The 26,423-nt window shown below is 35.1% G+C and overlaps 2 protein-coding genes across 14 annotated transcripts in view; one reads left to right on the top strand and one right to left on the bottom strand.

The window, feature by feature from the left end:
• Positions 1-56: 56 nt before the first annotated feature.
• Positions 57-26,423, top strand: part of Nrg (Neuroglian) — a 45,318-nt gene continuing 18,951 nt past the window's right edge. For 3 of the 13 annotated variants that reach the window (XR_015273078.1, XM_086839073.1, XM_086839075.1), the window contains exons 1-4: positions 101-1,060; positions 16,954-17,002; positions 17,053-17,344; positions 18,157-18,286. Coding sequence is in view for 9 of the 13 variants with exons in the window: in XM_086839073.1 (XP_086695199.1) it covers positions 17,269-17,344; positions 18,157-18,286 (206 nt within the window). In the remaining 4 variants the exon portion in view is untranslated. Of the gene's footprint in view, positions 1,061-16,953; positions 17,003-17,052; positions 17,345-18,156; positions 18,287-26,423 lie in introns of all 13 variants that reach the window. The other 10 variants (XR_015273079.1, XM_020946519.2, XM_020946521.2 and 7 more) reach the window with 4 other exon arrangements.
• Positions 9,589-14,763, bottom strand: PIP82 (photoreceptor-related protein PIP82). Its single transcript, XM_020946522.2, has 3 exons — positions 14,326-14,763; positions 10,870-14,241; positions 9,589-10,728 (listed from the first exon to the last, which is right to left on the bottom strand). Exons 1-3 carry the CDS (start codon positions 14,543-14,545, stop codon positions 10,670-10,672), a joined length of 3,651 nt encoding a protein of 1,216 aa, XP_020802181.2. The 5' UTR covers positions 14,546-14,763; the 3' UTR covers positions 9,589-10,669.

The raw sequence follows: 26,423 nt of genomic DNA, 5'->3' as shown, positions 1-26,423 counted from the left end.
CTGTTGCCGTTTCGGTGTGACCAGCTGCGGTGGTTGGGAAAATCCCCCTCCCCTGTGCCAAAGTTTTCAGTTTCACGAAGGGAAACCCGCACATGCACACTTATTAAATAAAATTTTTTCGACGAAAGCGGGTGTGTTGCGGACCGACGTTAAAATTTCGAGCCAAAAACTACTTAATGTATTTTCTGCCGCGTTGAATTAAAAGTGGTTGTGTGCTTCGTGTTGGTATATCCTCTTTTTTTGACACCGCGCGTTCTGGCGCCCGTTCGCCGCTGTGTGTTCTTGTGTGCCTGAATTTTTTGGCGAGCCGGGCGAAGAAGAATCAGAATTAAAAGAAGAAATGCAAGAAGAGCTGAACTAACGGCGTGTTAAAAATTGTCTTATTTACTCGTTATTTACTTGGCCGTTGCTATTTTTTTCTTGTGGCTATTTGCGTGCGTTCGGGTGTGTGTTTGAAATTGGCAGCTGTCACACAGACATAAATAAAAATAATAGAGAAAAAGAAAAACAAAACAAAATTGCCTCACTTTCGTTAGCGTTCTCGTATTTTTGTTGTTTGTATTTTGTTTGCATTTGCATTGAGTGCGGCCGAAGTTAATTGTTTGAAATGCAATGAAAAATGGCTTAGAGTGCGAATCTGACGATGACAACAAAAAGGGAAGAGCGAAAGCATAGGACGCCAACGAAATAAAATATATATCGAGAAAACCGAAGAAGCGGCAGGCAACAAAATTAACTGCACAACCAATAGGACCGAAGGAGCGCTCAAAAACTCAAATCCGAATTAAAGCCACCTTTTTTTTTTTGTTATTCTTCATGTATGTGTGTGTGTATTTGTGCGTGTCTGTGTTTGTCTCTGTGTGTGTGTGTGTGTATTTACCACGAAGCCAAAACTTCGTAATCGAGTTTTCTTCTCCCTCTCTCTCTCTGTCTCTCTAACTGGCTCTCTGTGTCGCATCGCGGCTCTCTCTTTTACCTGAGTTTTGAGTTTTTGAGCGCTTTTTGCCAGAATCTGGCTTGTTATTGGCATCGCCAGCACCGTTACAGTAACATTTAAAAGGTAAGTTTATTAATTGAAATAGTTTCTGTAAGATTTATAATTGTAGAATTTGAAATATTGAGAGTAAATTAAAGTCACACACACAATTTATTTTAGAGGCTTGAAAACAGGTTTTCTAGCTGGCCGAAGAAGAAGAAGAAGAGCGGCATCAGACAATGAGCGCGAATTACGTTTGTATCATTGTGTGTGTGTGTGTGTGTGTGTGAGTGTGTGCTCACTAAGGTGGGGCAGATTCAAGAGATCAGCTTGAATTCTCCTCTCTTTGCATCTCTTGCCCCCGCACACACCTTTCCCGCGCTCTCTCTAAAATTTTCAACATTAAAATGTATGAACTAAAGTTATTCAATGCGATTTCCCTTAGGGCTAGTAGGAAAATATTTAAATTTATTTTAAAAAAATAATGAAATACGAATAAATTGGGTAGTATCTTCGTAAAAAGTCAATAAAACTTTATTTTATATGGCTTTTTCAGAGAACTTATTAATTGAATCAAGCCTTATTTTACTTGTAATACATAAAAGCGGGGAATAATATATTTAGTTTGTTCGAAAAATTATATCTATTGATATTAATTTATAAATAATCAAATAAAAACACCTCCTAACAAGTTGAGGTAAAAGTAACGATGGCATTTTTATCATATTTCTTCTGAATATTATAGTATTAGCTTAAAAATATTTTAAAAAATCGTTAAAATTACTTCTGACAATAATTTAAATAATTTTGATCGGACTATTGTAGGGGATTTTTAATTCTACGACTCTATATAGTAAAATCCTTGAGGTAACAAGCTCCTATTGCTCTTCGTTACTATGCAGACTGGCTTCCACAAAGATATTGTTGCAATTTCTGACTAAATTATAATATTTTTAAAGCAAAACAAAACATACTTTAAAGACAAAGGTATCTCAAGTCTCATAATGATAATCCTGGCTTAAAAATCCTCGCAAATATGACCATATATGCCCAGAACGAGCTTTTCTTCAAATGTTCGTCTTTCTGAAGCTTGACTGTAGTTTCTATGCTTTTCGGTGTGGTTGTTTATATATTGACCATGCGGTCATCGCAGCGCCTACGTCATCATATTGTTAATACAAGGCACCCGTTACGGCCCAGCAACAACGTCGACTGCGACGACGATGCCTCCGCCCAGTCGACCCAAAAAAAAAGAGAAAAAAATAAATAAATAACAACGGCTACAACAGTAACAGAAGCAGTGGCAGCAAATACAAAAAATTAGCCTGCCAGTTTGTTAATGAATGCCGTTTGTTGTTGGCCCACAAAAGGGGGGTTGGAAAATTAAGGGGGGAAGTGGGGCGGCTATGAAAGTAGCATAACTTGACCAAAAGCCCAGATTGTTGCTTAATTATTAAGATTAAGCGATCAACCTTTTTTGTAACTGTCTTGGAAATAAAGGAAGGCAAGGAAATTCGTATTTATTATAAAATAAAACTTAAATTTTTAAACATTTATATATTTATCTATAATAAAATAGAAAAATATATATAATATATAAACAATAAGATGTTTTAAAGTAAATTTACTTTATAAATATTTAAAACTTCTTTCAAATTTATCATTTTTGTAGTTCTGTTAATAATTTTGGTAGTATTCTCAAATAGATCTCTTATTTAGCTCTCGAATTAGATATTTAGGAATTATAGCTTCACAAAATTATGCGGTAATTCTTATATTATTTCAAGTCCGATTTCTGCTTACTTTTTTATATTATCTGCTTAGCAAACTTATACTGTTCAAACAAAAAAACAACAAACAAACACAAAGCATTTACAAAAACGAATTTAAAAAAAAAGCCCATTTGAATATATTAAACAAGGCAAAGTTGCGCTGATATGCAATCGCAGTCGTTGACGCAAAGGTTGCAACCTAATAATGATGACGATGATGTCATTGTATAATAATTTAATTTAAATTTTTGAAATTTTAGATTTACTGAGCAAGTAATTCCAAAACTCTATATTAATAATATTGCAAAATGATCATTTATTTCCTTTCGCAGTAGCAATAGGATGACCCCCATAACCGGGGATCGTTTTCATTGAGAAAACCTTCAATTGAATGTGGCGATAAGCTAAAGAACTTGAACGATCTCATTCAACATTGAGGTTTTGTTTTATTTTATCGATGGGGAAGCCAGACCCAACCCCTATATCTTTTCTAATTTAGGTGACGAACGAGGGGGGGGGGGGTAACGTCAAGCATAATTAAAGCAGTTCATTAAATTGAAGAGAGAATGAAACGGAGAATCACACTCAGGGGCAAAAGCTAATGGCAGAGTTGCTTTTTTTGGTCATGCTTCACCTATTTGTTATTGTCACTTTACCAGCTATGCTCTCTCTCTTTTTATTTCTATCTTTCTCTCAATGTGTGGGAAAATTATAAAACAAGACTTGCATTTTTGTCATCGATAACATGGCTGGAAATGTTGATCAGAAAGTATGATCTCTAATAGATGGAGGGGAAATCATAGTGTATTGGAACTTGATTTAGTTTTGATAAATATATCGAATATTATAGAGGATTTTATATCCCAAAAGCTTAGAAATTAGATACTTTCAAGTGTGTTTATTTCAAAACTTGCCATTTTGGCATTTTTCGATATATTTTAAGTATCTTTTACCTTATTTGTAAGTTCGTTACCGATTGACATTGATCTTGTGTGATTCTCCGTTTGTAATTCAATTGTTCTTGAATTCAATCAGCGGAGAACTTTCGTTTATCAAATTTTCTTTGTAATTTTGCTGATATCAACTCTTGATTCACACTTTTTTCTCTGTTTCACAAACCTACGAATATATTTACCATCCAAGGCGTTTGTCGTATCTTTTTTTCGATGGCTGCTGCCTGAATATTATGATATCATCGATATCTTTTGACCCCCTTTTCTCTCTCTCTCCATCTAAGAGATTTATGTATGTTGTTATTTCTTTCTTTTGGCTCTTGGCTTGGCTTGCAATTGCCTACATTTGTTATAATTAAAATGGAACGCCCAAAAAAACTTGAAGAATTAAAAATACGCAACGCAGACGAAGCAGATATTTGTGTATTCCAATTGGGTAAATATATATATTTGTATATATATACCTATAAGTTTATGCGTGTGCGTGTGCTTATGTATATTGATATCATCGTGGTCTGTATCTTTTTTTTTTTTTGGAAACTTTACCATGTGGATTTTCGGATCACATTTTGTAGTCGTTTTTTTTCATCTCTCAAACAGCTGGCGATTGCGTCATTTTCTCTCTTCTTCTCTTTAGTTACTTTGGTCGCTCTTTTGTGCGATTTTTAATCCAATTTTGTTGGCCACGAAGAAAAATCCTTTTATGATGTCATTTTTGATATTGCATGTCACACAGGCCAAAATCCTTTTGCCGGCAAGCCAAAAAGGAGCAAGAAAAATCAATAGTTAGGCCAGGAAATATTCAGTATTTTATTTTCTGCTCCACAAACAAACAAAAACACACGCAGAAAAACAAAAACAAAAAATAACCAAAAACAAGGCCCGCTGATGTCATCATTCATTGCCTTCAATTTGGTTCGTTCGTTCCTTTATTCCGTTCTCTCTTATCCATAATATTCACATTCTGCACGCTGCCACTCTACTTCCTTCGTTTCGTTTTTCATAGTTTCAAAATTTATTTACTTATGCATTTATTTATTAATTTATTACCTTTTTTAATAATTTATTAAATTCCTTATTGGAAAGAGTAGGAGTAGGAATTTTTATAGATCCAAAAAGTAGAGGGCCAGAAAGTCTAGATTTCCCCCAATGGAACTAAATATATTATATGTATATAAAAGCTGAATAGTCAAACCGCAACATAATTTATAATTTGATAAAGTTTATTCCCAAACGAATTATTTGCCAAAAAAAAATAACACCGGGGAACTATACCGATAAAAGTAATTACAATTTCCTAGAAAAACATATATTTTATTGTACAATATTATTTCTAAAGGAAACTACAACTTAAAATAATGGAAAATTAAAAAATTAAAGTGACATGACTAGATTGATTCGGCTGTTGATTATCTAGATATGATCTAGAATATATATCAATTATAGATTGGGAAACAACTGTAGACAAAACTCTTTAATACCCTATAAGAATATAAAAATTTAATTTTTTAAGCAAATTTAAATCTAAAAGTAAAAATATTACTTGTAAAAATACATTTATTTTTTTATATTATTTTAAAAGTATTTGTTGATTTATTTAAAATATTATTTAAGTCTTACAAACACTTATACTTCCTTTTAACCTTTTTTTATAATTTTTTTTGTGCTCCTCATAACTGTCACAATATGTGCCTTATACAGTGCCGGCAAAAAGTGTATGCATGCTAAGGGTTAAGGGGAAGTGGAGGAGGTTTTGTTGTGGGTTAAGGGGACTCGATGCCGGTTCGCGGTTTTCGCGGTTGCCGCGCTTAGATGTTTTGTTGTTTTTATTATATTTATCTTTTTTTGCTGAGTTGCAGGAAACTGAAAAAAATTAACTGAACTTTATTAAAATTTAATTTAATTTAAATTAAATCAAAGAATCTGGTAGAACATTTGTCAAGTAAATAATTAAACTAGGATTTGTAATTTAATATATCATAATTAAAACATAATTATTGTGATTAATCTAGCAAAATTAATCTAAAAATTAAAATAGAAGAAGCTTTAATCAAATTTATTTATTTAAACCAGTGTTAACCAAACATTTTCTAGTAACATTTTTTATTAAAATCATAGAAATTCATAGTTATGTTATTTAAATAATGCTACAAACTATCAACTGAAAAGGCTATCATTTTACCAATAAACTTTTTGAGTTTATAGTTTAATACCGAAATTAGTTTATTTTCCTAACACTTTATTAATTGTTTAAGAACTTTTTGCTTTGTGTATTTGTTAGTTTCGCTTGTTTTATCATCCGTTTTGCGGCGAGGTTCCTAGGTGCGAGTACCGTTGAGTGCAATGCACTTTTAAGTGTTTTCGGGTTGGGAAATCAAGGGGGGTGGGGGGTTAGAGGGAAATAGGAAAAACCGGCGGGGGTTAGACGCCAGAGAAAACCCCATGTGGCACAGTTGCCAACAGACAAAAAAATAAAATAAAAGAAAAAGCTGACTGGAGGCACAGACACAGGAGTGGCGACCGACTGCAATTTGCATTCCTCCCTCTATATATATTTTAGTTCTTCAGCAGCTCTAAACTTCTTTTTTCCATTTTCCATTTTCCGTTTTCCCCTGCCCAATGGGGCTACTTGGGCACTCTTGTCATTTGGGTTAAATGTGTGCGAAAGCAAAACCAAAACTAAAACAAAAACTAAAAACTTCAAGCCAACGAAGTTGTCAATACCCTTGACTTAAAGATACAGTGATAATTTCTTGGAATTATATTGTATAAAATGATTAAACCCTATGTTACCCTCTGTGTTTATTTTAATTGATCAATCAAAATATAAAAATAAATGAAATAAAAATTGCACAATGTGTATTTTTACTTATTTCTGTTTATGCAAAGTTCTCTTAAGATCACTGAAACCGATCGAGTGTCATATTACTCGATCCTTTATCAGTATTTATTTGTTTCCAAGTCACAAATTTGATTGTTTCTCCGATAAACAAAAACAAATAAAGCTTTGTCGGTGCTCAAAGCTTTTTTTTCTCCACAGATGGATGGATGACTCAAAAAACCAATGCGAGCTTATATCTGATTCTCCATGAGGTTGGTTTTTTGTCAGGTATAATATGAGGGCATTATCGGACACACCCAGTGAGAAAAAATATATAATAAGTGTGTGATGACTTAGGTTTTGTAGTTTGGAGACTCTCTTCAGGGGTCTCTCTTCTTATTTATTCTTTAAATTTTTGTTTGTTACTGGGAAATTTTGGTGGGACAATTATTTAATTTTAAAATTCTGGTCTAGGGTGTGTCTACAGGGTTTTTCTGGAGCTTTCTACTTATTTATACTTATGTGAAACCGGGTCTTCTGATTTTCTTTAGCTTTCTAATCTAGGTTTGCTTGGATTTTTATAAATTTCTTTTATATAAGTATCATTTTTTATACTCTATTTCAAGCTGTCTATGCTTTTGCTATAAATTAAACCTTGGTTTTATATGTTTCACTGTTCAACCTTTGGGGAATATATGTATAAAGACACCCATTGGGTTGATGAATATTTTTTGCTGAAGCTTCATTCTGCTTAAAAAATGAACCAGTTTTTGTGTCATAGTGATTTTTTTTCCCCCATAACACACTAACTAGTTAAAACTTCCGTTTAGTGCGTTAGTTGGTTTTGCTTTAAATGTGGTAATATTACGAGGAGGTCTGTCTGTCTGTCTGTCGGTTGGATAGTTGAGCTCCCGTTTCATAAATTGCATTATGTTGCCGGTGAATGGTGTTGGAGTTGAAGTTGGAGTTGCCACCGTCAGAGGAGCATTGAACTTCTCGTCGTCTGTGGTCCGGAAACCTGACAGCTACCTCCCAGTGGAAAAACTCGGCAACAATTTTCCCCCCTTCAATTTTCTGGTTAAAAAGTTTTGCGCCTGCCTGCCTGACTTCACTTCCTTTGAGTTTTTCCTCCTTGAACCTTTGGAGTGGGGGAAAATGTTTGATGTTTGATTGATTGATTGTGGTAAAGTTTACATATTTTTTAGTGGGTTACAAGTTGTCCTTTATTTTGAGCGTTTTTTACTTGGAAAAATTGGAGTATATAAGGTTAGTCATTTAATTTATAAACAAACATTGTTGAAAGACATTTACACGACAAATAAACTTCAAGATACCAAACTACTCATGATATTTTGTAAACTAATAATTTTTAAATTTATTTAAGTACTTTAAATAAATCCTAAAACTTTTATTAATAACCAAGTCTTAACCTCTTCAATTTTAAATAAATTTTGAATATTATTTTACATAAATCTATCAGGTATATCAGAGACTTTCCCTTCCAATTGATTCATATTTAAGCCCCGACATTTGGTCAGTCGTTAGTCACTCATTCGTTTAATCCATTTCCCAGGCTGACCACACACACTCCAAGGATATACAGAAAGGAAAAAACAAATAGCAGGGAAAAATAATAAAAGAAGGAAAAGGAATTCATTTCATTCGCATCGATTGGGGTGGATTTTTTTTCTTTTTGGATCACATCCAAAGGGGGTGTTTGCAACACTGTAGATACTTTTGGTCGCGTGTCAAATAACTGTGCTTGCAGCTGTTTTTCCAATGGAGGGGTGAAAAACTGGATATATGTATATATAGGATCCTTTTGCCGGATTTTCCTGTTTTTGGCCCAGCTACCTAAACATCAATTTTGCACTTATTTACTTTTGTTGGACTCTGAAGGCTCCCGAGGAACTTCCGCTTTTAATTGCCCAACGAAAGTTAATAGTTTCCGAAATTAAATGAAATTACTGCTGGTAGCAATAAGTAATACCCCCTGATGATATATATATTTATTTCCCCAGCAATTTACAAAATTTATTGGCATTTAATGCGTTAGCATGAGGGCGAGGAGAAGTTGTTAGGAAAGCAGCTAGAAAAGTGCGATAAAAAAGAGAGTGAGGAGAGACTTTTCCGTAAAGTGAAGGAAAATTAGTCACCACAAGCAAAGTTTAATTAATCAAATGATACGGGAGAGGGGGAGGGAGAGAGGCACATTGTATGTGCTTATTAATTTGCTCTGATTAAAGGCCCTGCAATGACCCCACAAGAGTCATTCAATCACTCACTTACTTCTCTTTTTTTCCTCTCTTTTTGAAATGTAAGGGAAAGTGGGAAATGGAAAATGGGAAGTGCAAAAGGCAAGAGGAAGAGCTTTCTAAGCCGCCTAATGAATCAGCAGCAGCAGGAAAATGACTAAGCTTCAGGCAGCACATATACATATATATATGTATATATATCAGGGTTCTAGGACTGCAATGCAGTGAAAATTCAAGGGCCAAGGACAAGGATAATCAAACTTAAATAGCAAACAGACAGGAAAAACTTCAAGTGGGAAAACTGTGAAAACTTACGTTAAGGTTAAAGTCTAGCGTGGCAAACAGATGTTATTTCAAGTATATATTTCCCTGATCTTTTCCATTTTACGGTTATCAAATAAAAAGGACCATGCTGCATTATCCTTATAGACGCCATATGTTGCCTGCGCCTCTATGCATTTCCATCCCTTGACTTAAATTAATTAATTAGCATAAATTATCAATTAAAATGCGCTCAGTCAGCGATTCGACGATAGGGGAAGTATATACATATATATATTTTTTGGGTTCGGTTTGGCAGGATCGTTGCAACCACCGATATACCTCATAGATTTCATATGGTGGTGTCAGCTGGCATCTAATACTATCCGACTTTCCATCCCCCGATGCACTTTGGCACCATTAATCAACTTCCTGGCTCTAAAAACCCCAGGAACCAACTCGTGCTGGACATGATCTTCCCCTAAATTGCATTTCTTTAACGTTAAATAATTTTGTTTTTTACTAATTAAAGGGCAGCTAAGGTCTGTTGTTTTATATGCACGATAATTATATCGCTATTTTATTCAGTTGTACTTTATTTGTTAAATAACAGCTTAGGCTAGAAAAAAAAAAGAAAATGTGTTTGCTCTTTAGAATTAATTTTAGGTATTTTTGTATAACACCGATTTTATTATTATTTTTATACCCTTGCAGATAATTATAATTTTAACCTGGAGCTTAAAAAGTGAAGGTGTTATTTGCGACCCTATAAATCATATATATTTTTGATCAACTCAAAAAGCCGAGTCGATCTAGCCATGTCCAGCAGAAAAAAAAATGTATACAAATTTAAAAATTTTATTAGGGGTAACATTGTTAAATTTTTGAACATTTTGAAGAAAAAATTTACATTTTTAAATTAAGTATGCAGATTTGTTAACGTAATAAAAACAGACATGGGAATTTTTTTTAAATTAAAATTAATGCATTTTTGGCTAAGTTATGAGTTTTCAAAACTTTGATTTTTGCATATAAAAATATCGATAAATGAACGACAATAAGCTTAGGTTCGATCGATTTCCGATACGATCCAATAAATAAATATCAAACTGCAAGGGTATTTTTTTTTTGTTTATGTATTAATTTTGAAAGTGCAATGTTCGTATATAAATCACACATATTTCGATTATTAAAACGACTTTATTTTTTCTTATATAACTAATTTTGTTTCTTTTTTTTAACATTTTATAATTTATTTATTTATTTATTACGATTTTTGGTAGTTTTTCAATTATTCAAGTTGTTTCTAAATTATTTAAGTATTTATATGGATTTTTTTATATTTCAAATATTAATACCGTTCAATTACACGAAATTGCAGAGTTTAATTTTATTTTTATGATAGTAATATACGATCTTTCTTTAATAAAATGTATTTTTCATCCCAAACCTGAATATGGTCTAATTTTTGTTGCATTTAAAGTTGACAAACAAAAAAAAAATATTGCTTTTAGCTGGAATTTAGTTTTGAAAAATTAAAGATCGCACATTTTTAACAAAACTTATGCAGGCCTGTGTTTTTTTTGTGTTAAAAGTACACTAGTTTTTGGGACTTATTTCTAGTTTTTCGATTATATCTCCACCACATAGCGACTGCTTCCCGAGGGACTTATAGAGTAGTAGCTGTTCTCTGTGGAAATATAGAAAATGATAAATTATTATTATGAGAATTATAATAAAGATACTAATAAATATATAGTACTATATTAAAACTCAAGTTAAATATCAATATAAACTAGTTAAATCGATCTTAAAGATCCTTAAAACTCACCTTCGTCGCTATCGAAGCTATAGAAATTGTCATCATCGCGGGTCATCGATCTGCGGCTGCGTCGCTGCTGTTGCAGTATCTGGACAGGATTTTGAATTGGATTAGCATTGGGATTAAGTATGGGATGTGGATTTGGATTGGAACTCAGATTCGTGGGCGTAGAACTTCGCCGGCTGCTTGGAAAGGATAATGGCGATCCGTATTCCGATCGGCTGCAATTCGAGTTCTGGCGATCCAACGATAGTTCCAAGGATTCCCTTTTCTTTTTTCGACTCTTAGTTATGTCATCCTCCTCCGTTTCCACTTCTTCAGTTGACTTTTCGTTACTGTTATTATTATTGTTATTGACTGTGATTTGTGGTATTATCACACCTCGATTTGTGGGTGTCACCGATTCGACAGCTCTTTTCTGAAAGTCCTTTAGCTCCAACAGTGGCTCTGCATCCTCCTCCTCGGCTTCATCATCTTCTCGCCCCCGTTCATACTCCTCACTGTGCATCCTTCGGGGACAGAGGCGTGGTCTGCCGCCTTCGAAGCGTGAGATTAACTTATTGACCTTGCCAACATCACCTGGTCGCACCTGTTCGTTGTAGGTGAGTCTCAGGGAACTGGTTTTGACCAGAGGCTTGGCGGGTCGTGACATTGAGGCGCTCCTTTGTGGGATGCCCCGACCAAGTGGAGGATTTTCTTTGCTAACCGGGGGAACTTCCTTTGTCATTGTTGGGGAAGGACTCTTAATACCAGGTGCAGTAGTTGGAGCCTTGTCTGGTATTGGAGGTTTGCTCACGGGCAATGGTGGCGGGACTGCATCATAAATGGGTGGCGTTGCAGGAATCTTGGGTGGCGGTGGACGTCTCTGTGGCAAAGGTGGTGGTGGTGGTGATGCCGAAGGCGGTCGCTCTGAGGAGTCCCTCTCTAGATCTAGATCTAGATCCAGGTCTAGAACTCCCTCCATTTCCAATTCCATATCCACATCGGCATCAGCTTCTGCATCTTCTTCATCCTCCTCCTCCTGGGCCATTAGGCTCTCCCTGCTGTTGCCTATCTGAGGACTCTGTACGCGTATCTTTGTGACACGGGAAGTGCTATCATCTGCCTCCTCGCCACTGGTATCGCAACTGCTGCCGGCACTAATCCTCAGAACAGGAGCGTTTCGAAGGGCTTCATCGAAATCAGCAAAGGCCGCAGATCCTCCGCTTGCTGCCTCAAAAATATCAATGGATTTGGGTTTATACAGAGCAGGAGCTGGCCAGGAGGCGTTGGTTTGATCCTTAAAACCAGCAATGATCTGCTCATTGGGTAACCAGGCACTGGCATCAGGAGTCTGGGCAGCAGGAGTTTTGAACTCGGGCGATGGTGAATCCTTAACTCCAGGTGATCTACTGGGAGCACCTCCAGTTGCAGTTTGCTCAAAACCAGAAGAACTGTATTTGACTACAGGATAGGTTTGGGAACCCGTGTTCCTGACACCCGGCGAAACGGAAACGGAACCCTTGGAGGCCACTGCTATAATCAGCGTGGACTCAAAGGCATCGGAGTGCTCCTGGTGGATGAGTACACGTGGATAGTCCTCGTCGGCAATCTCCTCCAGTGATTCACTGCTCCAGGCTGCTGCTCCGCTTTTCGACGCCGCCTGAATCTCAGCCAGCTTTGCCATCTGGCGAGCAGCGTGGGCGGGCGCAGTTCCTGATAGGGATGATGAGCCCCTCCTCGAATTATCCTGTGAATTCTGATAGCGATCCTCTTCTTCTTGGATCTTGCCAAAGGCCTCCTCAGCGGATATATCCTCGCCGCTGTCCCCGTCCGCATCCTCATCTTCGTCCTCATCGCTATCGCTGTGATGGTAGGTGGCCGCCAGTTCCTCATCGTCATCGATCTCAACGGGCTCGTGGCCCACCGTATTGGGTTTGGGTTGCGTTGGCTCTTGGTTTCGATTGGAGTAGCGCTGAAAAAACTTGAGTTGATGCATCTTTTCGTTGAGCTTGGCCAGGGTTTTCTCTAGTTGAGAGCCTAGGAGGAGGCCTCCAAGAACTCCAGTTGTGGCAGCTGCTCCTGGAGTGGAATCGGTATTATCTACCTTTTCATTTGCCTCGCGGTTTACCTTGGAGCTGCTGCTCTTGAAGCTCTTTCTCCAACGTTGCTGAAGTTGCTCTGTGGAAGCAAAGCGACTGATACGAGCTCGGAGATTTGCAGATGAACTTTTGGCTGGTGGATCACTGGATTTGTCCTTGTCCCTGTCCGTTTCCGCGGTTTCCTCTTCTTCATCCGAATCAGCTTTGGCTTTGGGCTTAATCTTGGCTGGACGCTTAATGGACTTTCTAAGTCTTTTGATGTTTTGCCTTAGGCCACTCTTGGAGGCTGAAGCATTCTCCTGATTGCTGGATCGCTCTTCTTTGGTCTTTGAAAGCTGTGAGAGATTGGGTAGACTAGGCAGATTGGGGAGCTTGTTGAGCAGTTGCTGTTTGTAGCTGCTGGGACGTGGCGGAGGTGGTGGTGGAGGTGTCTCCTGTTGGTTCTCCTCATCCTTACCAACCGACTGCTCTTCCATTTCCAAGGGAGGCTTGCGTACTTTGGCAAATCTGGTGGCTGCTATGCCTGGTTTTCTACGAGTTGGTAGAGGTGGTGTGGCCTCCATGCCACTTTCATCGGTTTCATGACTGATTTTGCTCTTCTCGAACTGTTCCCGCTCCACTTCATCGTCTTCGAAGGTGTTTTGTCGGGTGGCTGCCAGGGTTTGCACCTTGATGTCATAGTTCTCGGCTATTTCCCGATCTCGACGTGCCTGCGCCCGCTTCTCCGACTTGAGTTCCCGCTCATATTGCTCCACATAGCGATCCACCTCGATGTTGTCCCTACGCACTGTGGTCTGCTTGGCAAAGATGTGCTTCAGCCGAAGTTCACTGAGGCTCTTGTAGCCCCTCTGCAATCGCTGGGTTAAAGTGGCTTGTCCTGTTCCAGAGGGAGAAGCTTCAGCTCCCGCGGCTGTTGGTATCTTAATGGGACTAATGGGTCGAGAGGCTCTATCCCCGGTGCTGGGAGCATAGTAATCATCATCCAGGCTGCCAGCACTGCGATATGTTCCTCCTGGCTGCTGGGAATGTCTCACCTCTTCGTGATCGGCCTCGTACATCAGAGAACTAATGGTGGATATCCTTTGCGGTGTCCTGTTGATAAATTGCTGTGACTGTGCTGCCACCTGCAGCATTTGCTGCGGCTGTCCACCATCCTTGCTAGATCCTCCTGCAGCAGTTCCTGCTCCTGGTCCATTTTCACCTGCAGCAACTCCACTTTTTGAGCTACGGAAAATCTTGCGACCCCGTAACTTGGGCAAGGATTTGGGCAACTTCAATTGGGGCAAGGAGGGTAATTTGGCTAGGGAAGAAAAATAATTATTAAAGTGAAGAAATGAAGAGTATCAGGACTTTTGTGTGGTTTTAAGTCCAGGGCTGGACTCACCTCTTAAGCTATCCACATCAATGCGCTGGCACAGATTCCTCAAATCCATGGAGACACCTCCAGCACCACGTTCTGTATTCCTATTGCGATTCTGAGGATCCCCCCGATTTCTTTCCAAATCCAAATCCGAACTTCGACGATCCATTTGCATTTCCGATTGCACTTGCTGATGGACTTGATGATGATGGTAATGAAGAAATTGCTGCTGCTGATGGCTCATTGCATTCCCAATGATATTATCCCGGGAATACTAATCAAACTCGAAAATGATGGCAAATCCGTAACCGTAACCGATAGATGCAATTCGGGGGAACGTCCGTTGCAGTTCAGCATTTTAGCCAATTTGAAAGGTGCTCCCACGGAGAATAGAAGTGAAAAACATGGACTATGCCAACGGCACTGGCACCTGTCAATGGAAAAACGCTAATTCAATTAGCACACAGGGGCTTTTCCAACCCTTTTCTTTCATTGTTTTGGTTCGAAATTCGAATTTAAAGGGTATTTTATGGGTATTCTATACGGGATTTCTATAAAATTAAACTGAAAATATAGTGTTGTTTTAACTGAATGATTCAATAATGTTTGTATATAGGAAAATACTAACTTTATAACCAGATTTTCCTATAAATATCATTATATTTATTTAGCTAAATGTGTGATTAATCACAATATAGTAAGAAATGCTTGAAAAATAGGAATACTTCTTATTTAAAAGCAAGGAAACATTACAAAAATCGTATAACAAATATTTAATTAACTAAATTTATAGTTATATAGGGTACTTCGTAAATAGAACCCTAGAAACCTTTTACAAATGGATTTCCCTTTTGTTTTTCCATCTTTAGCTTCCTCTTCCCAACGCTAACTGCCCTGGCACATTTTCTAACCAGGTCTATGACGTTACGGCCATTCTATATATGGTTGTTTATATTGATTCATTGACGCTTTCTGTGTTTTGTCTTCTCTATGTTGCATTCATTCTATTGTTTTTTACACTGTCCCAAGGCGAAAAAGTAATAAATTTACAATAATCGATTCTCCCGGTTTGTCCGTGTTTGCTGCTTCTTTTTTTGTAGTGTTTTTTCTTTATTTTTTCGCTTTTCTGTGTGGTTTTGGATTCGAAATGTAAAGGCAAAACATTCGATATCGAATTTGTGAGGGTCTTTGGTCAAGGTAAACAAAAAAGGTGGGTTTCTTTTTGTGTGGAAAATTGCCTAAGCAGGTGGAAAATGGTGCATGTTTGTGGTCTTATCTTGGCTTAAAAAAGGGTGACTTAATATGCGGTTTTTGCATTTAGATGACAAAGTTATAGAATTGTTAGGTTTCATTATACCCAATAAAATCAATACATTCACCTTATAAAATTAGTAAAATCATTAAAAAGTATTCCTAACATTCCGTTTAATAGAAACACATTATGTGAGCTTTAAATAAATAATAACAAGAAAGGAAGTTTGTATACCCTTACAGATTGAAATTCGATCACTAGGAATTAATACGATATAAATTATATTTATTTATGTTAAAAAACAATAAAGTAATACCCGCTTTCATTTCATTCACCGTTTCCTATATTTTTAACGATCGTTTGTGAGGCAGCTATATGATATAGTAGTCCGATTTCCATACAATTTTACAGAAAATTCTAGATTAATATATAATGGCTATATATCAAATTTGATGAAAATCTGTTGAGAATTGGTAAAGTTATATTTTTTCTTTAAATTTTCCGATTGTTCCTATAGCAGCTATATATATATATATATATAGTCCACCGATTCGCCGTGGTCCGATTAATATACCAGTAAAATTATATAGAAGAATAACTCCATAGTTTCGTTCAAATAGCTTAAACTTGTTCCAAAACAAATCTCGCACATCTGTGCTTATGATTCCCAACATGTTCTAACATCCCCGGAACGAAGTGACTGCTACCAGTCAAGTCTCAGATATGTGTTGTGTTACAAAAGTTGCAAGTCATTGTTTATCAGTGTTTAAAGTTAATTACTGATCATACATACTTACTGGTCATAGATACTTACTGATAATAGATACTTACTCTTTAGAGTTAATTACTGCTCATAGTTACTTAATATTCATTGATACTTATTGATCATAGTTACTCACTGGTCATAGGTACTTATTGTCCAGAGTTACTTACTGCTCATAGATACTTACTGTTTAGAGTTATTTACTGATCATAGTTAGTTAATGTTCCTAGATACTTACTGTTGAAAGATACTTACTGATCCTCACTTAACAACCTTTTCTCTGGCAGTTATATTATACAGTGTTCCGATTATCCTTAAACTAAAAACGAAATTGTATAATAATAAAAATAGCTATGAATTAAATTAGATAAAAATATGTTATAATACCCTGCAAAGGTATAAAAATTGGCACATTAACATAATTTTAACGTGCTGCAGCTGCTGTTGTTGCTATAATAAAATTAGTATAAAGAAACATTTCAAATAGCTTCTTTCGTAGACAAAGAATCGCATTTAATGAGACATCTGGTAGTCATTAAGGGAATACTTTTCTCTCTCTTTCCCTGTCTTGTTTGAAATCATGTTAAATAATCGCATTACTCACCAACTCTATTTTTCTCCACCATTTTCATTGCAGACAAGAGAACGTGCTAAACTTTTACTGTCGTCGTCATTGCAATTGAAAAGTGTAAACTTCCAGACGCCATTATCATCGTTGTAATAATCTTATTTGCAGTGCAACGGCGGAAAGTAATAAAAGCTCGGCTCGCATGCAATTTTCATTAGTGGGAAAATTGTTTGATATTTAAGAGTCACCAACCGAGGAACGGTAGAAGGACACACAGACAGACAGACACACAAACATTCCACATTCCTAATAATATATAAATATATATATATAAAGATATATATATATATAAGTAGAATCGAAACAAGGAGCAAAACGACCAAAATGTGGCGGCAGTCAACGATGCTGGCCGCGTTACTAGTGGCTGCCATTTTGGGCAGTGCATGTGCAACGACAAGACGTGAGTGTATTTTCATTTAACAATATATTTAACATTAAACAATAAATTATACTACTTTGGATAGGGACAGAAATGTTGACAAATTGAATAGCAAAACAAAATTAAAGTCAAATTATATTTGAAAAAGAGATATAGATTTCATATAAAGAAAAATATATATTTACATAAATATTAACCATAATTTGTGTGCTTAAAAGTGTGTACTCTTATTAATGAAAGCTTAAAATGAAACCTATAAAATTAACCTTTAATAAAACCTCTATAAATATAGCCTTCATAAGCTCTTTATAAAAATATCCAAATAAAATTATTTATTGACAGAAAATTAACCCAGAACTTATGTGTTATAATTAATGAAGACTTAAAATAAGACTTATACAATTTACTTTAAATAAAAAACCCCTATAAATATAGCTTTTTGTACAAAATTCCTTGATAATCTCTAAGCCAATAAATACAAGAGACTTCATTTCCATAACTCACTTGGGATTACTTCATAGCCCTGCAGCTCTTCTCAGGTGCACATTTGCCTCAAATAGAATTTGAAAGAAACTCATTTCAAATTGATCATAGATCACTTGAGATTTTTCCAAAAAGGAAAATCCCATTGAGTATATAAATTTGGGAGAACACTTTTCCACTTTTTTTTGTTGCTGCTTTGAAATTAGTCAACAATTTTTGTTAAGAATCTAAAAATAATCAAGACTTAATTTATGCCATCAATTAGTGTGTGGTGCAAGGGAACCAGTGCTCATCGATCTCTATATATCTCCCCTGATTCTATATCTTTTTTTTTTTTCCTATATCTTTAGCCAACTCCCCACCAAGAATCACCAAACAACCGGCACCCGGGGAGCTGCTCTTCAAAGTGGCACAACAAAGTAAGGAGAGTGACAATCCATTCATTATTGAATGTGAAGCCGATGGACAACCAGAGCCAGAGTAAGTTAAAGATCTAATAAATATATATATTATATATAGAAATGAGAAGAAAACTGAAGAAATTGTAGCTACTAGATATCTTTTTTGATATCTATATAACACACATTTATGTGCGCCCTCTCTTTTAATTCCTATAAATCAAATTTAAGCAGTCTCTGAAAAGAAAAAAAAACACACAGTTTTTTGTTTATTTTTTTTTCGGCCTTGTTGACTTGGTCTAGTTGTTTTTTTCAGTTTTTTACGAAATATTTCGGGTGATTACAAGTATTTTTAATTTATTAGCAAACAGCAGGCAGCCCATTTAAAGGGAATTTGATATTGTTTGCCCTTTGTTTTGGTATTTTAAAAAGCTTAACTAATTGGTTCATCGTAAAGTCTTACCTGGTTTAGCATTTAATTTATGCTTTAATATAAAAAGTACTTAATCATTTCAACTATAAAACTCATGGCTTAAAAAAGCTCTAAAACCCACATAATCACCTTTTATTAGCTTAGTTTTCACCCCAAAGAGTATTTAGTTTTCGGTCTAGCAAAAATAGAGCAATGTTTTTTCCTGTTTTACTCTTTTTTGTTGATCTATTTTTGTCACCGAATTTACCAAAAATATATTTCGAAATTTATTTTGAAATATGATTTGTCTGTCGTTACTCCCTTCCCTTGAATTTCTTGCATATATTTCGTGTTTTTTTATTTTTGTGCTGATGCAGAACTCATTGAGGAAGTCATGTCATCGTCTTCATATGAGTAATTCTGTTCTTTTTTTAAGACCCATTTGAACCTGTTTCCTAAACACGTATAAAACACGTTTCGTTTCGTTTGTTTTATGAACAATTTGATTACCTTTTGATGTAGAGCGTGTACTTGGGTCCATTGCATTTTGATTGAGTCATAATTCTGATTCAGTCGAAAAAATGCGGAATTTTAAATTGAAAAAGAACAACAAAATAATAATAAAATGTATGGACTTAGTGAGGGCTGTCTGTCTGTCTGTCTCTCTGTCTGGTTGGTGGAAGTGATGACCTCATTGGTGAGGAATCGGTGAGGAGTCGGTGATGGGGCGGGCTAAAAGAGCAAAAAAGCGTGACGTGCCGTCAGAAAAAAAGCATAAAACATTTCTAAATTCCTAAACGTTTGTAAAAATATTGCTGTACTGAAAACTAGTTTTATATATTAGAAGAAGAAATTTCCTTTGCATTTTTATTTCAACAAAGTTAGTAAAGAAATTTAGTAGGTTTATAAATAATAAAAGTTGGGTCTCTATTCAAACACACTTAATTAAATAATTTAGTAGGTTTATTAAGAATAAATATATTATAAATGTTTACAAAATATTTGTATATTTTTAATATACATATTTAACTTATCAATTTTATTGTATAGATGTTTTTTGTGACTAGTTTTATGATATTTTGAAAGAGAATATAAAAATTCTTAGGCATACTTGTAAGTATACAAAAAAATTTAAAAAATATTCTAGAATTTTTCAAAAATAGTAATGAGGAATATCAGAAACCTTACAGTTTAAAATTTGTATAAATAATACAAAAATAAGGAATATATTAAAATTAATTATTATTAAATTAGTAGTTCTAAAATTCCTAAATTCCCAAAATTCCCTACTGCATTTACAGTAAAATTTACTATGCAATAACAAATTGGCAAGAACAACAACATTAAGAACATGTGCAGGCAGCAGCGCCGCCAACAGAATAGCAACAGATGGCCAAATGCCAGACAATAAAAAAATAGTAAAAAAAATAAAGAAATAGAAAATACCCACACATACACAGGAATGAGAAAATTGTGTGTTGTTTATTTTTACACGTACCAAAACTAAAATGGGTTAATAGTGGGAAATGTGTGCGCTTTTCTTTCGGCCCCACTCTTCCTATCTCCCTCTGTCTCTTCCTGTCTCTGTTACTCGCCATAGCCATCTCTTTCACTCACCCAGCAAGTGGGTACATTTGTACGAACAGGTACAGTGTTAGAAAAATAAAGAGGTAATATCTAAAAAACCAGTTTGACCGGATGGTCAAGCACGTTGAGAATATTTTAGAAAAAAAAAAATGAAGAGAAAAATTGTTGGAGGGGAAAAGAAAAAAAAGGAGAACAGAAGAACTATGTTTGCCAGCTAAATGTGCATTACGTAATATTACGGAACAGTTTTTTAGTTACCAAACATCCATCAAGTTTTAAGCCCAAGTCCCAAGAGAATTATAAGTCGTTTTTTCTGAACTGGGCTTGAGACCATCTGGCAGGCAGATTTTAATATAACATTTAACATTTATTGATTTTAAAAATATTTGATAATATACAGGCTAAAACTTGACCAGCTGAAAGAAAATGAGTGAAGAAAATCACTTAGTTTGAGTAAACTAAATAGATTACAAACTATGACACATAATAGTTGGTACTGTAAAGTTTCCTCTTTAATCATACAACAAAGTCTATGTAGATTTTGCAATTTAATACAAATTTAATGGTAAATAATTGCACCTTTTTTTATGCACATAAATATGTCACAACGAATGGAAATTGCTGTGCAATTTTCATATTTTATCATAGTCAGTTAATAAGCTAAATTACTGACATTTCTTTCTATATAATTTTGTATTCATAACCATTTGATTATGCTCACCGTTGGACTGGGTGGGTTTCAATTACACTGTTACAAAATGAAAGATAAATATTTTTGAGTATTAATATATATTCATATATATTTTTATGATTTCTAATTGAAAGTGTCACAAAAGTTCAAGTTTATTATTCAAGTGTTTGACTTGTATTTGGGTCATTGCCTAAATTTGAATCATATTTTGCATTACATGAGACGCCTTTAAATTCTCTTCTATTTATATTTACTTTGTATTCAATTTTTGTGTGACGTGTTCTCTCTGTGTGCATTCTATCTATATCCATCTATACGGCTCTGTGATTCAGAGTGACATACTTTTATTGTTGTCATTGACTGACGTCGCTGCTCTTTTTCTGTCTCTGATGATACTTTTGTGCTAAAGCACTGAAATAAAATCTATGATTTGGGTTTAGTGCTATGAATATTATTTAATTATATAATTAATACCAAGAAAATGCTAACTTTGTGCATATTAATGCTTAATGTAAACTTTAATCAAACTTTACAGAATGCACAAGAAAATGTTTCGATACAAATGTTGTTGGCAAATGTTGCTAATCAAAAGATGCTAGACAAATGTTCCTTGGAACTTAACTTTAATAAATGAATAATTTCAAGTTTAATTACTTATCTTGCAACTAAACTTATTTCCATCTGAGTTCTGACTGTATAACCTCGCCTTTTGATGTAGATCAAGAATATATATATTTAAGGGAGCCAGAAGATCCCTTCTTCTGCCTGTTAAATACATTTTCGGTTGACTATAATTTATAATACCCTTGTTTCCTCTGGTCGACAGATTAATAGCTGCGACTAATTTGTTTTCAGTGTTCCTAATTTTCTTGTATTTTTTTTCTGACTGTGTTGCGTTGGTGTGGCTCTTTTTTGTTGTTGCAAATGCATAACGCAATGCGTTCGCTGTTATTTTTAGATCCAGTGATTATGATGATTATGATAATAATGAAGAAAGATGCTGTTGGGCTTTATTTTCCTGCCTATTTTTTCTTTCATTTTCTTTCTAGCACATTGATGTTAATGACAATCTTTGTCGTTGGTTGCTCTAGATTTTTATTTTCTTTCTGTTTTTTCTTCTTATTTTTTTTTTTTTTTTGTGGGTGTGGTTGCAATTTGTCTGTTGCTAGTAATATTCAAAATATTAAGAAAAATGAATGGAAACATAGATTCATGGTCGTAAGGGTATTACAATTTTAGTCAGAAGCTCAAAACTATGTGAAGGAATCATTTCCGACCTTATAAATCATATATATTCTTGATCAGCATGATTAGCCGAATCAAATTAGACATCTCTTGAAGAAAAAAAATTTTGAAAATTTTTTCAAAATTTTATAAGGGGTTACATCGTTAAAATCTTCAAAAAATGGGAAAAATTTCAATTTTTTTTAAGTGTTAAATTTAGTATGCAGATTTATTAACCTGGTAAAAACTAACATGAAACAGCTTTCCGATTTGAAATTAATGCTTTTTTGGCTTAGTTATGAGTTTTTAAACTTTGATTTGCTTGTATGTTACATTGCGAGCAAGTCCCTGAAGCCAGAGCGAGAAGGAGATTGAATCACATGCATTCATAATTAATTTCACTATTTGCAATCTTCAAAAATTAGTCAACACTTCCAAGAACCTTCTCAAGTGCTTAATGAAATAAAAAGTCTATTAAAATATTGATTTTATAATCATCTGGCTATTGTCCATTAACAAAATCAACTGACGCATCCAAACAAAATATGATTAATTCAAAGCGGGAAATAATGAAAACAAAAGCCAAAATGAAATCAAAAACACGTCTAGTAATTTATCATTCTTTTCTGTGTTACATATTTTCTCCCTGGGGGAAATACACGATTATAGCTTAGTATTACTTTCCCTTTTTTCTTTGTCTGTTTTCCTTTCCCCCAAAACGAAACTATTTTCATATTCTCTTTTTGGCCACGCCTCTTTTGTAAATGAAGCACAGTCAGCAGGGGTTAAGTTCAATTGAATTGGGTTAAAGTTCAGCTAAATCAACAGCTATGACCCGAAATTGTAAAATTCCTCAGGCTGCTGAACTGCCTGCCCTTGAGTTTTAAATTTTTTGGTTGTGAGTTTTAGGCTTTGCTTTCAAAGTGAAAAATTAAAAGCTGAACTCTGTCTGGTATTTTCTGCATTTGATTTCTATGGGTTTTTTTTTTTTTTTTTTTTTGAAAAAGTTGTTTGCTTGAACTTTGAAGAAAAACTAGTTTGTCTTTAGCTTTTATTTTTTGTGGGTTTATATGTTGTGTATGTGTGTGTGGGAGCCATGACAATCATAATAGCAACAATAAAAGCATGCTTTTTGCTTTTGTTTAAACCTTTTGAAAAATGATACAAACCCAAATCCAACTTGACGAGAAATGTTAAACATATATCTAAGGTCTTTTGGGATATTAAATCTCCACATTTTCCTCTGGTTTTTCTCTCTTTAATAAGTGTAAATTACTTCCTTATTTTTGGCTGTGGTTTTCTCTCCTTTTTTTATTGGGTCCTTGTAACCCAGAATTTTCCTTATACGCAGTTTAAATGGAGAGCAAGAGCAGGATATATAGGGGTAGGAGTGAGCCAAAGGAGTGTCGAGTTGAAGGCCCATTGATTTTTCACACCGCATTACCCCCCAGAGTCCTTCAAACACGGAAGCTGCGCTAGTTGCTGCTCCTGATGTGATGTCCTTGGTTGCTATTTTACTCCGCTCCACATTTATTCCTAGCCTTCGCCCCCTTGTCATTAATTTTTGCTATTTTAGCTTCATGTTTCTTTAATGATTACGTCTCGCCAGTTTGGCGCCAATTTTGTAACTTGATGACGTCTCCGGACTGCTCACCCTCCCAGAAAATTAGGGGGAGAAAATGACCAAGGAAGGAAATGCTATAATAAAAAGTGCAACTGAACTGAAAGTTCCATTGTTAAGTAGTCCGATTAAAATCTGAAATTTGCAACCCCCCAAATAAGATAGAGACGTCATTTTATTGAGTGGAAGTACAGTAAAGCTTCACTGAGTTGATTTGACAATACTAATTTTCGAAAATGTACAAACGACCTTTGTTTTGGAAATAAGTTACAAATTGTTTAACGTTTTTTGTCTTAAAAATATTGTTTTAAATGGAAAGTTTATTTAAAGTAAAGGAGTTGTTTCCCTCAAAATGATTTAATATTTCACAGTTACTTCATGCAGGATTCTGCATGTCATCATTAATACAAGCCAGGTTAGACTGTACTTCCTTTTTGGGTCTGTCTCCGCTTTGAGAACATGATTCATGCGAATCAATCAAACTTTTGGCTACAACGCAAAAAGGGGAGGCCTTTTTTTGGGGGGTGAAAGGTCAGGGGGAGAATCATGTGAGTGTAGGAGGAGGGAAAGGAGGTTAACTGTCTCGTCATTTATTCGGCTTCTATGCCCGTCTCGCTTCCGCTTGCATTCCATCTCTTTTCGGCTTATGCGCATATAATATATAGGATATATATATATGGAAAAACAACCTACACGACAAAGGGAAACGAGGGGTTTAAAAGAACTCGTCGGCGGGAGTGTCTGGAGTATCTTTTGGCATATTTAATGCAACCAAATTGAAGAAAATCGATCAACTGCGACAGAAAAAAAAATAAAGGGAAAGAAAGCATTACGAGTACTCAGACTAAGGCTTCCCTATGTCATTTGTATTATTACTTGTATTTACCCAACCCAAAAATTAGTCATTTCTTAGGTTGATTGTCGTTTAATAAATAAAGTACTTTTAATGGAATTAGAAGTTAAGAAGTTAAGGAGTTTATAAGAAGCTTAAGCTGAATTAAGCTTTAAATTGAGGGGGGAAAGTATTTAAAGTGTGAATTGAAGGCTTTAAATTTTAATGAAATAAAAAATCTTGTGCGTAGATAGATTATAAATCTGGAATATACTCTTGTCATATAGTATAATCTAGGTTTTAACAATAAAACCCTGAAGCATAAAGAATATTATCTCTGAATCTGTTCTATTTTCCTGATTTTTGTGCCTCGAAAATTCCCCTCACGATGAAATAAATCATAAAAATCAGACTCTGAGATCCCCAGCAAAAGATTAAAGACAAGTAAAACCTGTGTTAAATAATCCAAAGAAAGAGGGTTAGCTTAAAAGTTTTTCTCACGTTGTGATCATGATTCCCCAAAGTTGGTTTCTTTGTTAATTTACCGACAACTTCTAACGGTTACTCGGGCGCTCTTTAACCCCTTTTATGGGTTAAAACAAAAAAAAAAAAAAAAAACATTACGCACATAACAATTACAATTCTGGCTTCCTCTTTTAGTTGTTCTCTTCGTCGTCTTTGTCGGAGCTTCGTGACTCTAATGACGTTGCACAACAAAATGCCTGGGAATTTAAATATGGAAGTGAGGTAGAAGCAGAAAAAAAAACAGACACACACACACTCATACGGAATGATATCAAAATATTTTTAGAGCTCGCCACTTCCTGTGCACAGGTGTCCACAGGTGTCTGCTTCCACCCAAAACATTCCCCGGTTTTCTTTTCCTTCCGTTAAAGCATCGAAATGTTTACCTTTATTGATTTCGCTGTCAAAAACAGAAGCAGGAGTCTAAAATGCTATCAAAACAAATCCCGAGACACTGGAAAAATTAGTATTTATATTTGTATGTAAACATATATTTTATAAATATTGATATTAGTAATTAATAGCAAAAGTAATAGAAATTTTTGGGCATTAGGAACAGCGTTACCAAAGGCATAGCCTACTTTTCTGCACTTAAGCACAGGGAAAATCTTATGAAGTATTTTACTTTCTTCATCTAAAGATTATGTATTAATATATCCCAAAAATATTTAAACTATATATACTTAATTTTAACAATAAACACAAGTTTACTACCGGTGCAAAGGGAAATAAGTACCCTTTTGCCCACGAAAATGTATCCATCGATTTGTGTGCAAAAGGGACAGCCAGTGTGTGTGTGTGTGTGTGTGTGTTTGTGTTTTTTGGGGGATGCCCCTTGGGCGGAAAACTCTCTGTTGCTGTTGTCCAAAATTGGGCAGCCAAAAATGACTAGCAATTTTGTGGCTAGAATGTGTGTAAACAGGGCAATATACATAGATATTAAGCAATAAGAAATGACATTCAATATAGGAATATTAAGACATTTCCTATAAGCAGTTCCCTTTAAGTTTGAAACCTGCTGGTAATGGTTAATATTAGAAACCAGGCTTAAAACTAATGCACACTTACATTATTAACAATATTTTTTTTAAAAGCTATTCAACTTCCCACTGGGACAACTCCCAAACCCTTCAAAAGTCTTAACGTTTAAGCCTCTCTCTCTGTGTCTTCTAAATTCCCACACAATCCACATCATCATCATCATGTCCTCTCGTTGCACATAGCTTGTAAAACCAAAAACTGCTTTTTAAATATGTACAACATACAGACAATATTTGCAAGTCGTTAACGTCCACTGAAACCCAAAGTCATACTAGATGCTCCGGCA

Source organism: Drosophila serrata, unplaced genomic scaffold, assembly GCF_035046125.1.
Source record: "Drosophila serrata isolate PLE 108 unplaced genomic scaffold, ASM3504612v1 contig_362, whole genome shotgun sequence".
Lineage (NCBI taxonomy): Eukaryota > Metazoa > Arthropoda > Insecta > Diptera > Drosophilidae > Drosophila > Drosophila serrata.
The sequence above is the reverse complement of the archived record's forward strand: the minus strand, read 5'-3'. Positions and strand labels throughout refer to the sequence as shown.